Source organism: Podarcis gaigeae, assembly GCF_964106915.1.
Source record: "Podarcis gaigeae genome assembly, chromosome: 13".
NCBI classification, from domain to species: domain Eukaryota; kingdom Metazoa; phylum Chordata; class Lepidosauria; order Squamata; family Lacertidae; genus Podarcis; species Podarcis gaigeae.
The window spans coordinates 54,337,836-54,352,531 of record NC_139689.1 but is presented as its reverse complement, the minus strand read 5'-3'; the positions used below and the strand labels follow the sequence as shown (position 1 = coordinate 54,352,531).

The 14,696-nt window shown below is 43.0% G+C and overlaps 1 protein-coding gene across 4 annotated transcripts in view; it reads left to right on the top strand.

The window, feature by feature from the left end:
- The first annotated feature begins 323 nt into the window (after window positions 1-323).
- IKZF1 (IKAROS family zinc finger 1) overlaps window positions 324-14,696 on the top strand; it is an 82,920-nt gene continuing 68,547 nt past the window's right edge. For 2 of the 4 annotated variants that reach the window (XM_083709467.1, XM_083709466.1), the window contains exon 1: window positions 324-513. In XM_083709467.1, the coding sequence (XP_083565593.1) occupies window positions 369-513 (145 nt within the window). In that variant the 5' untranslated portion in view covers window positions 324-368. Of the gene's footprint in view, window positions 514-3,040; window positions 3,123-14,696 lie in introns of those variants that run through there. The other 2 variants (XM_083709471.1, XM_083709469.1) reach the window with 2 other exon arrangements.

Below are 14,696 nucleotides of genomic sequence, written 5' to 3'. Positions count from 1 at the left end.
AAAACACCAAATAAAATGGAAGCCCCTGGGAGGTTTCCCCCTGCGAGCAAGCGGGATCTAACTGTGAGGTGGCCCCGCCGCCTGCACCCCACGGGCCGCCCCACTTTCTGTGCGTTTTCTTCGGGGGCGCTTTGCGCGCGGAGAGCGCACGTCCAACCAGGCGGCGCACCTGGCGCTCGGCGGGGCGGGCGAGGGGCAGCCAGTGGGCGCCTCCCCCTCGCCGGCCGGCCAGGTTGTCTCTGCCAGGTGCGCCCCTCCCGGCCCGGCGGCGGGGGGGGGGGGTTCCTCGTCAGCTGACGGGCTGGGCGAGCGCGGCGCGCTTTCTGCGCCGCCGGCGAGGGAGCAGGTTGGGCGCCGCCGCCGCCGCGATGCTGCCTTGGCGGGCGGAAGTGGGCTGGGGCGCCGACGGAGCCGAGCTGCCTGCGGGCGCGCTGCTGCTGCCGCCGCCGCCGCCGCTGCCACACCGAGAGCTCGGCCCCGCCAGCCGCCGACATCCCGCCGCGCCCGGAGCAGGTACCGTCTCGCCCGCGGCGCGCCTTCCCGCCTTGCGCTCTTCCCTCTCCCTCTCCCTCTCTCTTTCCCCTCCCGTGCGTCGCGGCAGAAAACTTTTTCAGGAGAGAAAAGTTCTGGTGGGGAAAAGCAGCGCCAACTCCGCCGGGGAGCGAGCGGCTGCCCGCGGAAAGAGCGCCCGAGCCCGCCGGCAAAGTGCGCGCGATCCTGGCTGTCGAGTTGAAGGAAAGCAGCAGCAACTTTGTGCAGAGCCTCCCGCGCCTCTAAACTTCAGGAGCTGCCTGCTAAGTTTGTTTTTCTGGTCTGAGAGGTGATTAGATCTGTCTGTCTAACGACCGATCCATTCCTAGTCCAAGGATTCGATTGTGATCTGCCCGAAGGAGACAAGGTTTTGCTCCCCTCCCCGACCCCCCGTTTCTGAAAGTGGTTCGGGGTGGAGGAATAAACGACAAGCAAAGCTCCGAGGCAGCGCCAAGCTGCGCGCGGCAGGCTGGGGAGACAACTCGGTGGGCTTGGATGTTAGTAGTGGAATGTTGTTTTATGAATAAATGTGGTGTTACAAGAATTTCATGATGATTATTATTGGCAACCCCCTCCTAAAAAAGTGGGGAGAAAGAACCCAATGTAATTTCTATTAATTTTCATAAAGATGTAAAAAAGAGAAAAAAGTGCCATATATGTTCACTGAAAGATCCAAAGGGGGACTCGTGATGATTGACATCCCCTCCAGGTTTGCAGATGGGACCCCCAGTAGCCCCATGGAGCAGAGGGAACAGGCTTCTGACAAATTCACCATAGCATGAGCTTACATCTACTTTATTAGATGTAACTGAGGCTGTGGAAGTTTATCCCACTAGTAAAAAAAGTTTCCTTATGTGGCCCAGCTCAACACCCAGAGAGTAAGACTATGTTAACTGGAATCTAAATATATACACTTTAAAGGAATCTTTGAAGTTAAAGTACAGTAGTTGTAAAAGTAATCCAAGACTTACAAGACACAGCAGACAAGTTTGGCAGTTGTCAGAAAACTAGGTTAGATATGTAAGTTTTATTCAGGAGATAGTAGACATTTTCTTATTGTTCATGACTAACGTGTGTGTGTGGGGGGGGAATTACACTTTGGATCTTCTAGATTGCACTTTAAATTTTATTATTACAGTTCAAGGAATGAAGTCATGTTTGCATGCCCCTGAATATTTTTGAAAGGTAAATAGATTCTCTAATATCATTAGAAAAACAAGCATTTTTAAAGAGGTTTCCAGAAAGTTTATACCTTATTGTTGCTATATTAGCCACTTGCAAATAAATGCTCATTGCTATAGAGTCTGTGACACTTATATGGCCATGTGTGGGCTATGAAATTAGCATTCTTAAAATTGTTCTAAGTCCATAAACTGAACCAAAAATGGGTCAGAAGGTCATTTTCTAAAAGTAGTCCTACTGTAGAAATAGTTTCCATAGAAAGTTCTATGCAATAGATCTTTTCTGATAAGTTTACATGTAGAAATGAAGAGGAAGAATGAAGAAATTTACTGCACTTGCCATCAAGATGGCTGCTGATATGCTGTTGCCGTTACTTCCATGGACAAACATTAGAAAAGCAACAGGAGTGAAGAAAACTGGACATTTAGACCACACTTACTATGGAGCAAACCTCATTAAAACGCTAGAACTTAACAAGTAAATCAGCATAGGATTGCACCAAAAAAATTAGCACCAGATCAAGCCTTGCCAAACAAGCATTTTACTAGGCAAGATTTTAGGAAGTTCATATCCTAAATTTCTCCAATTATCGCAATTTCTTAATGTTTATAAGGCTAAGTTTTTCTCCCAGTCCATGAACAGGAAACATTTGATCTAAACAATTCATTAATATACTGTGTGTGTTTTTTTTTTTTTAAGAACCATATGCACACCTACTTTGGAGCATGTTTAACTGAACTCAGTAAGAGCATCAAGGGGTATGCATCAGATTGAGCTGAATATCTGAGGTACTGAAAACAGCTGCATTAATTTTAAATCAATGGATTGTAGACATTAATTAGGGTGCTTAAGAGCACTGGATTGTATGCACCACTGGAACATTTTTTAAAGCACGTTTCTTCAGTTTGATGCGCTTAACTATCTCCTTGAAATGAACTGGAAGTAAGGCTGCAGTAGTTGGATGTGAATGGGATTTACATCGGATGAAGTGAGATCAGCCTGTGAGATACCTTTAAAATACACAAAAAGTGTTGATCAGAAGGTTTAGGAATAAGGTTTTGCAATGCTTTCAGTTTTGGTCTTTGAGCTACACTATTAAACCTAAGTTTCTTCTTTTTGAACAAATATGATACCTTATGCAAAGGACTGAACCCCGGTTGAAGGGAGGGACTGAATTGATTTTCTCAGTTGTAAATTTGTTTCATTTCATTCCTCATAATTATTTGACAATAACTAAATAAATAAACAAACGGAAAAGCTAGCCAATTATCAACAGGAAATAAGAGGTCTCAGGACACTTTGTTTCATATTGAGTTAAGCTTCTTGTAGCTCATAAACACTTTGCAGCTCCTTCAGACTTTTAAGACCGGGTGTCCGTGTCCAAAAGAGAATGCTTGTTTTGGATCAAGGTAGGCAAAAAAGTTTATTTTAAGCTGATATAGGCTGTAAATATACAATCCATTTTTGAGGACCAGGTACTGGATCCTACCCTTTCAAAATAGTGTGCATTAATATTATACACATGTAAAAATAGAGTTCCGGAAATTTATTTAAGAGGTTGCAATCTGAAATAAGTGGTGAAGGGCATGCTGGCAGATATTTCTGTCTTCTCTGTAGACAGTGAACTCATATTTATATCTATTTCTAGTTATATAATTGAAAATATACCAAATAGATTACCAGCTCAAAATAGTTTACATTTAATATGAGCTAGATAATAACTTGCAGTGATGATGTAACGTTGGTTATTTTGATACAAAGCTAAGTTCTCCAGATATTTCAAACTGAACTTTGACATTTCAAGATTCAATTTATATTGCTAAGGTTTTGAATTAGTTGCAAACTCTCAAAATTAGAAGCATCATGCTACAATTCTTCTTGGGAATCTACAATGCCATATGCCATACAGGGCATTTTTGCCTATTTGTAGGTTCAGAGATTGCTGCATCAAAATTATCTGTTGCTGTTGTATCAGTATAAATGAACTTCTAATTGGTACAATTAAACATTTTTAAATCTGTCAATTGATTAAATAATGTTCAGTTGATTGATTAGCAACCTGCTTTAACGTATTACTTTTAAGCAGCAGTTACATATTACTGAAACCTCAAAATAGGTACTTTTTTTTAAAGAAGAAAATATGAGAATTTAGAATTTAGTAAAAGCTACTATTCATTTTTGGTGGAAAATATCTTTAATATTTTCATTTTCATTCAACAAGAAAAAAGAAAGAAAGTGTGCCCTTAAATCTGATTGGTAAATCTACCAATTTAAATGTGCTAAGGTGTGCAACCCTAAAGAACTATTAGAAGTGCAAATTCACACCAGGATGACCAGTTGGAACATATCAGCTTCACTCTGATAAGTGCAGCTCTGTTTGTTGGAGGCTCTCACAAAAAGGTTGCCCGAGATTTATTGGGATGTTTGCCAGAGAGCACTATTTTTAAGAAGAAAAAGAAAGAAAAAGAAACCTCCACAGCAAATAAAGTTTTGAATCAGAGGCAACTTTCCACCCACACCCAGCAGATGTGTTTAGAAATGGGGAGTTGGTTTATTATTGCATACACTGAAGTTGTAGTGGGAATAAAGATATAATTGAGCACTTGCCACATATTATTGGACTACCCTTGAATGTTTCAGCATGTGCTTGATGCACCCACCATGAATTGCAATGCTGTGCATCAACATGGGCAGGGCCAAATCAAGTAAATCTACAAAAATACTTCACAAACTGAGGTTCTGCCTCCCCCCCCCCCATGAAGCCTGCCCCCCCATAAATCCTGCCTTTGCCCATGTGCATCAATGCCCCCCTTCATTAAAATTTGGTGTGGGGGATTGTTGTTGATTTTTAAAAAGTTGAAATAGTTTGTAGGCCAGCAGAAACAGTTTTGAAATTTGTGGTAATAGGGGAATTAGATTTGTAATGTTTGAAAGCAGTCTATTTTAAGGAAATAAACAGAAACTTCAGACTCAGCTATATCTGCAGATATATTTTGGTGGACATAAGCTATTTACAGTTGTAGTCTAGAGCAGAAATGGCCAACTTTAGTTGCAATCCTATATACACTTCCTGGGAGTAAGTTCAATTGAATTAAGTGTGTTTTACTTATGAGTAGGCATGCATAGGCTTGCACGCTTCATCAGCAGGGGTGGACTTTTACAGTTCTGTTTATGTTAGTAAGTGAAATAAAAGCTATTTATATTCCTTTGTTGATATTTAATTTATTTTTTATATTGGTATCCAGCCCTTAATACAAAGAGCTTAGAATAGCATTTTAGCCTTGCAGCAACCTGGGTGTGTGTGGCCCAAGGTTGCGGATCCATGCTAGGTCATGGCAAAGGTCCATCATTTTGTTTCCAATGGTTTGGCAAAAGTATCTGGGATGTAGGAAGGCAGACACATCCTTCCCCTGTTGTACGTCCCACACCTATGGCGCCTGGGGGTAGGTTTACTGCTTCTGAACCTGAAAGGTCATTTGACTGTTTTAGTTAATAGCCAGCAAGCGATGGCTGGGTGGGGATTTGAACCTTGACTTTCCCACACCCATATCTACCACTCTATTCACTACAGAATTTGAAGTTGCATGCTTACATCCTAAGCAAAAAGGCTTGGGTCCCAATATTTTGCAAAGCCAATCATTGTAAGTATAGGTTACAAGATATTGCCATACCTTTGTTTACATTTAGAATAATTTCATATTAGTAAAGGGCAGGAAATCCAAGCTAAAATTTAATTCCCAGATAGTACTAAGCAGGACGTGGTTCAGCATTTGTTATGACCAAGTTAGCAGCTACAGTTTGCAATCACATTTCAACCTTACTCTTTGCAGACGTGCAGAGCAGTCCTAGGGAGGTCAGGTGGCAGGATGGGACGCGCCCATGCCAGGGGAACCACCACTTCCTCAGGCCTTCCAGGCTCACAGCAGCCACAAAGGAAGACAGAGGAGGAATGGCTTTTCCCCCAGCCTCTCCCCCTTTTTCTTGCAGTATCTTTCTTTTTAAAATGTTCTCTCCCACCAATTCCAATGGGAGAGAAAATATCCACATCAGCTTCAGGGATGGCATAGTTCCCTCCCCTCCCTCCCTCCCTCCCTCCCTCCCCAAGGAGCAAGGGAAGACCCATTGCCCAGGCTGTCCCACTCTTGGCTCTCCACAGGTGGTAAAGGCAAAGGGGAATATTTGTGGAGGGATACAAAGCTTCCTCCAAGATGCTTCAGAATGCCTTTACCACCTGCAGATTACCACCATTAGGAAAGCCACAGCAGTGGACCTTTTCAATGCTGATCAACGTAGGACCTCCAAAGCAGATTGATCTCTGCCCACTGAGAGGGAGGTTCATAATGCTCTAGAGCTCCTCCCAGGACCTAAGAAAAGAACATTTAGGGGATGAACTGGATATGTGACTGTGTGTACACACTCACAAGTCCCAGGGTTGATCTTTTCAAACACTAATGATGTGGTAGTTTGGAAATAAAAGCATGAATCTCATTAGAGACAGGTAGACCCTGCTGCAATTCCTCTTTAACAGATTGTCAGCACAATGGCTATGAGTAAAGCTAATTACATGAGGCAAGTAGTCCTGTGGTTTGTGTGGCTCACCTATTCAAGGCATGTGTGCATTATGTTCTAAAAGGAAACAGGTATTTCTAGGACATTTTCATACAGAACAGATTGTAACCCAAATCTGCCTTAGCCAGGCCATGCATGGATTGGGTGATGATATGTATTCCAATGATGAGCCTTAGCTGGCCACCCATTCAGTTCAACGAGTGCTGAGCCAATAAGATTTTTGGGGGCACAGCCAGCTAAAAGGAAATAAGACCAAAGTACAGGAGAGTGATAGGAATATTCTTTTTTTATCGCATGCATACAAGTGCCACGAAAATTATGTTGTGTGACTGGCTTAGTCAAGTGGATCCAGGCTGCCCTGGATATTATGTAGAAGCATTGGCTGTGAAACGGATGGTGCTTTCGGAGGATCCCCTTCAAAAGAGCTTCCCTTCCGTGTTTATGGAAGACTTGTCAAGAGGTCTACAAATGTTACCAGCTTGCTACTCTTTTCTTCATCTAAAAAGTGTGTGTGTCTATTTATATGGAAAGAGGTGCACAGGAGTGTCATTTCCAGAAAGGCAGGGCACAGGACAAAATAGTCTTTGAAATTTCCTCTTTAGTTGCCTGAAGGAAACTCTGACTGGCCAGTTGACCAGGTGAGTGGCTGTCTACGAAAGGCCTCTCTGGTCTAGCATCCATCCCTCACAGCAGCCAAACACATGGCTTTGGGAAGCCCATAAACTGGCATATGGCACCTGCTGTCAAATAAAAGCGTAAAAGTTGCATGAATATGTGTTGCTGGCTCTGTAGGATTTTACTGAGACAGCCTTAGGGCTCAGAACGATAGTTTGCCCCTTTCCCCCTTTATTTTTTGCTGTGTTGTCCTCCACACTGGATATATCAGTTCAGAAACGTATAGCTCCCATAAGCACGTATCTTGGTCTTCTTGACTCACTATTTGGGAATCATGTGATATAACCACTTTTTACACATGACCTCCAAAGTCAATCACCTACACTATTTTCCCTAGGCTACCTATCCATAACTTGCTTACCTGGGGCATTTGTGGCAACACCAGCAGCCCAGAGAGAAAGGAAGCCATTTGTTGGAAGGCTTCCGTTGGTCACCTGGAGGAAATCCTTAACTGTCACAGGTGGCCAGGCAAGAGCTGCTCTTTGTCACACTGGCATCAGCACAGACCCTGTGAAACGGCCTCAGGAAGGGGTGCTTTGCAGAATCAGCTGCTGGACTGAGGTTGCTGCTTGCATTGTTCAAAACAGAAGCATCTGACAGCTAAAGCGATCCGGGAGGAATGCAAGCAAAAGTTTAAGTAGATTAATGTAAGCAGGGGGAGGGGGAAATAAAAAAGGGTAGTTTTTCTTTCTCTTCCCTTATCAACAGCGAATCCCTTCTCCATGGAGAAAGGGGGAAAGTTGCAAATTGAAACAGTGAAAAGGACTGTCCATGTAACGCCAGGTCAGCGGCAACTGCATTAATCATTTTAATCTGCCCCATTGAAATTAATGGGATGTCACTCGTTTAAAACTGGAGTCAGCAGACACACAAGGGCTGTCAGATACTCAAGTAAGCAAACTGGAACAAGCTGAGCAGGTGAACAATATGTTGATTGGAGGCATTTTCGGAATCCTTTTGCCTATCTACGTGAGGTGCGAAAATGTGTCCAGCATTTCAAGTCGATGGAATCCTTTGTCACTTGAAATGCCTTGAACAGTCCAAGAAAAATTCGGAAGCAATGTCAGAATTAATGAATACAGCTCCTAAAACATCTTGGAACTGAACAAAACAAATAGACAGAAGACTCTTGTCCTCATCTCAGTATTTTATTCTTTAAGTCTTGAGTTATTATACAAGTTCCGTAAACTATTGAGTGTCTTCTTCCCATTCCACACCATCCTATTCATTTGTGAGCCAAATATTCCTATTTTGTGTCTTTGAGCTACGGTAAAGAGCACGCTGGAGCCAGTTCTCCTTTTTATTTTGTATTGGCATGTTCAATAAATAGGGAGTACTGGCCAATGTTAGTCATCCTCAGAGCGGAGCTACTGAAACAAAGGCTTATTTGAGTATGACTTACTTGGGATACCAGCCATAGCATTCAAAATCCCTTAATATTTTGCTTTTCCTGACCAAGGTGCATGTAGGTTTTGTACAAGGTGACCAAATGGAAAGCATCACAGAGGCCCTGTACCAATTTATGTTACTGAAAAGAGGATTTTGGCCAACGCATCTTGTCACGCAGGAAAGAGAAAGGCGGCCTCTGCCCAAACCCCATCTCCAGCTCTTCAAGATGCCAAGACCCCTGTCCTGTCCTCTTGCTTCTGGTCGGCTGGTTTTGTATGATGCTGCCTTTACTACTTGGGTTAAAATGAAGCAGAATATGTCCATAATAATATACCTTGCTGACCTCTGCAATCCCAGGGCTGCAATCCCATGCAGATTTAGGCCCATTCATTGCAGTGGGGTTGTTGTGCCTGACTTGCCGCAGGTTCTGTACCTCTGACTCTTAGGTATTTTTGTATCATTTGTGTTAAAAAATGAAGCTCCCCCCCACCCCTTTACAGAATTTCAAATACAGAGAAGTGAAAGCAAGGAAGGAGAGGTTTGAAATTATTACGAAGAGAATATTTACCTTCTTTTATCACATATATTGATATAAATTGGCCTGACAAGAAGAAAGTGTTCTTAATAAACAGTCTATTGGTTATTCTAGCTAGAATTGAAGTGCTGTGATAACGGATGACTACAAAAAATATAATTATATTGCATTTTCTGTAAATTATTTTGTGTGTGTGTTCCCAATTAATTTCTTCTTTATTTTAGTAATTTGTTGTTGTTGTTTTTTAAAAAACAGGCATATAGATGCTTCAGGTTTGTGGCCTATTCCTGTATGGTTTGCTTGGAGGTACCTTTGGTGGCATGTAGAGGACTGTGGCTTTAGTTGCATGTTGTTTGCCAGGCTGTGTGTGCAAAGGGCCAGGGGCAAACTCACCTGGTGTGCAGGTCCCTGAGGTGGAAGACATGTAACCAACAGCAAATTCCTATAAGTAGCTATGGTAGAAACCATGACTAAACATTGTTTTTCTATAGAAAAGTTACATATAGATGTGCCAACAGAGAAAAGGAGGAAATGAATTGGTCTTAACAAATTATAACTTTGTTTCTTACACATCTTGATAGTCCTGGGGGATGGGGAACAAGCTTAATGGAAATGAGAGAAAGCCTTTATGTTTCGCAGGTTTTGTTTCTAGAAATGGACCTTTTCGTTAGTTATTATTTGTGGTCTGCTGGAGAGGAAATTAAAAATAGAATTAAAATGGTTCTAAAGTAGAATCTTACATAGGAATTGAGAGGTCTACTTTATTAAATCCCCATAATAAAGTTAATTATGAGCTGGTGGTGGAGATATGGAACACTTTTAATTAAAGCCTGTTTGCAATTTTGGACAAGGATATCCAATACATTCATCCAGAATAAACTACATTTTCAGTTCAAGGAAAACTATGTGCGCTTTTTATGTAAGAGTTGAAAAAGTGCTGTTGGATCAGGCCATGGGAGCACCAAGTCCACCATTCTGCCTCAAGCAGCAACCAGGCCGAGGTTCTGGAGAAATCTGCAGCAGGGGACGAAGGCAACAGTCCAGCTCTGAGTTTGGTCCTGGCTGTGATATTCAAGGTTTACTGCCTCTGAAGGTGGAAGTTCGATTTCTCAAGTATAGCTAATCACCACTGATAGACCTAGTTCCCAATAAAAAAGTGTCTAATTCTTCTTTAAAGCCATTCAAGCTAATGAGCACCCCCCCCATCTCCTGACCGTGAATTCCACTGCTTCTTGTGTGATGTGTGTCGGTCTTCCTTTTATTCATCCTGAACTTTTTGTTTAGTTTCTTTGGGTGATCAGTGTCGATCATTTTGGTTGCCCCTTTCTAGGTCTGTGATGCTCTTTTTTGAGATGGGGCAACCAGATGAGAGCACGCACACACCTGCTAGCCTTATTAGAACAGTCTAATAAAAGGAAATTAAAGATGACTCAGGAAAATAAGGGAAATGAAAAGCAGGAAGTTAGGTAAATTTACATTCCTGGGTAGAGGGGAGATTTAGGTGCAAGATTTTTCCTCTCTCTAACTAACTTTGAGATTTTTCTTATAGAATGTTTGTTAGGCTACCATTCCGTGAGAAATGGCATTAGCATGGCCTGGTAGTCAACCATACATTGATGGTAGGCAGAGTTCAGCTTGGGAGATGTGCCGACGAGGCTTAAAGGATCCAGTCACCAGGGGCCAGAGCAGCCAGGCATTGTCCATGTCTGTTCATTTTTCTTGGGGGCAAAGCTAGCACTATAAAAGGCAGGAAAACAAACAAAAAATATTATCGTTCATTTAAGGTTTAAATACTGTAATCTATTTCTCATTTGAATCATTTTAAATCAAAGTGTTGCCCTACTAAGTTGCTGAGGAGAAACAATTTGCTGGTATTACTGTGGCACAGAAAGGGTTGTCAAGCAGTGCAATCTGAGCAAGTTTCCTTGGAAGTGCATCTTCTTAATCCCAATGAAGGTGGCGTAGGATTGCAGCCTCAGACTGCACAGCTGAGTACAGTTACTTGCAGTAAATCCCACTGAATAAAGTGAGGCAGTTTAAACACAGACTTGGGTCATGCAGGTTTAGCAGCCCACCTGTTGTTCAAATTCAAGCAATATGTTGCAAATTTCTTAGGCACAAAGTGCTTAAATCTTTCCCATTGAAAGAACAACATCATCCCCAGCACCTCACAACTCTTTAAATATGCCCCAAATTTCATGGAAAGGTTTGTTGCATGGTTTAGATTGCTTTATTTTGAATCCAGATTGTTCATCCTGATTTTTACCATAGATATTCCATAGATTCCCCCTCAACATATAATGTACAAGTGAATTTTGCTCCAGAGTCCACCTTCTTCACTTAATTTAATCAAATATGAACCCTCTGTCTAGTCGAAGGCTTCATAAAATACCAAGCACAAAGACTGCAATGGGGGTGTGACCATTAGCTTTGCAGAAGTTTACTTTACTTCCTGAATTCCTAATAATGTCAAGCATTTGGTGGGCTGGGAGAAAGCCAGTCTTGTCTGGATGGACATACTTGAAAGTTATCCATTTCAGTCTGTTAGCAAACCCATCATAAATAGCTTGTAGTCTTACCTTGTAACAAGATATGTTTCTACCTAGAATGATTGTTGTTGTTGTTGTTGTTGTTGTTATTCTGCCCTTCCTCCGGAGATCATAGGGCAGTTAAAGATCTAACTCCCTTTCTGGAGGTTCTCCGTAGTTCAGGCAGGGGAGCACCTAAGCACAGCATGCAAGCTTCTTCTCCCCTGTGTTCCCCAAGGGTCCAGGGAAGAGGTGGAGCAGGAGGAAGGTTGCTGCTGATTTCAGGCATATGGTTTTCTGATGTGTTATAACCATTGGATGTGCCTAAATTTTTGTATCAGCACTATTACATACCTGTGATACTTGTAATAAAAATCCATAAAGAAACCTTGGAGGGGGGAGCACTGAGTAGTAGAACCATCAGAGCCTAGGGATTTATTCATAGAATCCCACAATGGTAGAGTGGGAGCGGACCGCTTGGGTCATCTAGTCCCACCCCCTGCAGTGCAGGAATCTCAGCTAAAGAATCCAAGACAGATGACCATCCAACCTCTGCTTAAAAACCTCCAAGGAAGGAGAGGCCCCCGCCTCTTGAGGGAGTCTGTTCCACTGTTCCACTGTCACAATAAATTATTCTGCTGTCACTCATATCAAACACATTGTCGTTTTCAAGCACTGGGGAATTGACTTCAGATAATCCAAGATATACTATTTTAATGTTTTGGATGTATCATAGAGAGACTCATAATATTTACTAAATATCTGAGTAGTAGAATACACTTTGCTGCCATCAGAGCTTTGAATATATGGTGTTTTAGATATTTTTAAGTCCCGTTATTTCAAAGAGAAAGCACTTGCCCCATGGAAATCAACAGGACTTTAAAAAATGGCACTTGGCCCTGAGCAGAATGTACTTTCCCCATCAAATACGGTTTATTCCCCACTGATTGCTAGCCTGAAATAACTTGCATGGAGATGTTGATGCAAATTTTGGAGCACAGGTCAAGCTTGGTTACTTTTGTCAAACAACTGTGTGATAAGAGTTTTTATCACTTGGTTGGAAGAGAATGGAAATGGTGATGGGGCAGGAAGACATTGCAGAAATTAGAGCTACAGAAGCAGTTTCCCATAATGGCAGGTTAGCCAGCAGCCCTACATTTAGCCCTAAAATACACCCAGCCACTTTGGTCTATGGAACTGGCAGTTTTACCTAGGGCTTATAAAGTTTGCTCCACATGTACAAGGAACCAGCCTGTGGCAGCACCTGGGACTCCTCCTTAGGCCAGCATATGCAGACATGATATTTTGTTTAAGAACCAACTCTGTCGATTTTATCTATATTTTGACAACTTCATTATGTCTCCTTGTTTTTAAAGTTGGTAGATTTTATCAGTACAGTGGTACCTCGGGTTACATACGCTTCAGGTTACAGACGCTTCAGGTTACAGACTCCACTAACCCAGAAATAGTACCTTGGGTTAAGAACTTTGCTTCAGGATGGGAACAGAAATCGTGGCCCCATTAGCTAAAGCTAATAGTACCTTCAGGTTAAGAACAGTTTCAGGTTAAGAATAGACCTCCGGAATGAATTAAGTACTTAACCTGAGGTACCACTGTATTTTTAATGAATATTTCATACTATTTGACATAAACTGCTTAGAGGGTGTTTTTTCTTTCTTTTATTTGTTGTTTATAAATCTTGTGTCAAATTAGGAAGTCACGTCTGCTGAGGCTCAGACCCGAAGAGTCTGCATATTCCTCATGGCAGAGCCTGATGTGTGGAGCAGAGTGACAGCTCAAAGCTGAGAGCAAAAGCCAACCAGAAAGTCACCTGCCTATGATTCCGGCTCCCCAAGAAGAAGGCTTGGACCCTGATGGTGCAGGCATGAGCTCAAAGCGCACTAAACTCTGTAGGGGCACCTGCCCAGGCACCATCCTCAACATCCCCCCCCCCCCCCGTTCCTGACCTTTGTGCATTCAGTGCAAAGATCTGAAGGGAAATTCCGTGTTCATTCAGCTGAACATGCTCAGAGGCCTCCCAGCCACCAGGAACCCTGGTAATACAAGCTGAGGGTCTGGCATCAAACCTTCGCCCTAAATGCACAAATTTCAGGAGTGACGGAGGCCACACCCATTGCATAGCTTGTGCCCCCGGCTGCCCAGCCATGAGGCGCTTGCAGGCAGCAAGGCTTCTCCACACCAGTCGCTGGAAGCCTTAGGAGGGGTCCTGTTCTGCTCCCTGGTTTCCCCCAGGCACTGGGTGGGAAACTGAGAAGAGGATGCTGGACTGGATGGGCCTTGGCCTGATCCTGCAGATGGCCTTCCAGCCTCTGCTTAAAAACCTCCAAAGAAAAAGAGTCCCCCACCTCCCGAGGGAGTCCGTTCCCCTGTCAAATAGCACAATAAATTCTTCTGCTGTCCCTCTGTCATTCTTCTGAAGCACCATGTCTACCTTGAGCAGGTGACTGACGGCGCTCTTTTTCCTCTCCTTCTCGCTGCCCTCCTCACAGCTGCTGCCACTCACTGCTGCCTCTCCCTGGGAAGCAAAACTCCTCACAGCCCAGGGGCTGGGATGGAAATGGCACAACAGGCCTCTCAGTCTCAGCCAAGCTGCATGTAGAGCATTTCAGCCCTGCCAGGAAGGGGGGTCCCGAGGCTGGGCTGGGCAGCCAACATGCAGAAGCATCCTTTTTCCATTTAATTTGTGTGCACCCTGGAACTTTAGGTTAAAATGCTGAAATCTGGCAACCCCGAAATGAAACAAAATGGCTAACGGACACATTTTATTTATTATTTATTTATTTCAGAAAATTTATATGCCGCTTAATTGTAAAAAGATAAAACGATAGAATCAAGGAAATAGAAAACAATTATTTTAAATCATACGAAATGCTAAACTGCTGAAACATCAAAATTCCTACCAGCATTTCTAAGCATCTGGGCAGGCTTTTCTAAACCGGAATGTTTTTAGCAGGTATCAGGTATAGTAGAGTGAAGGTGCTCGCTCAATATCAATAGGCAGGGAGTTACAAAGGGCAGGTGCTGTCACACGAAGTGACTGAGTTCTTACAAATGCGGAATGGGTATCACCGGGCACCTGTAGCAGTGCCAGTTCCACTGATTGAAGCGGTCAAGTGGGCACATGTAGGGAAAGGCAATTTCATAGGTGAACGGGTGCCAAGTTGTTAAGCACTTTGTATAGCAACAGCAGCATCTGTAGTGGAGATCTCTGAGCACAGGTGCAATATGCTAGCAAAGCCTCACTCCTGTCAGCAATTGTGCTGCAG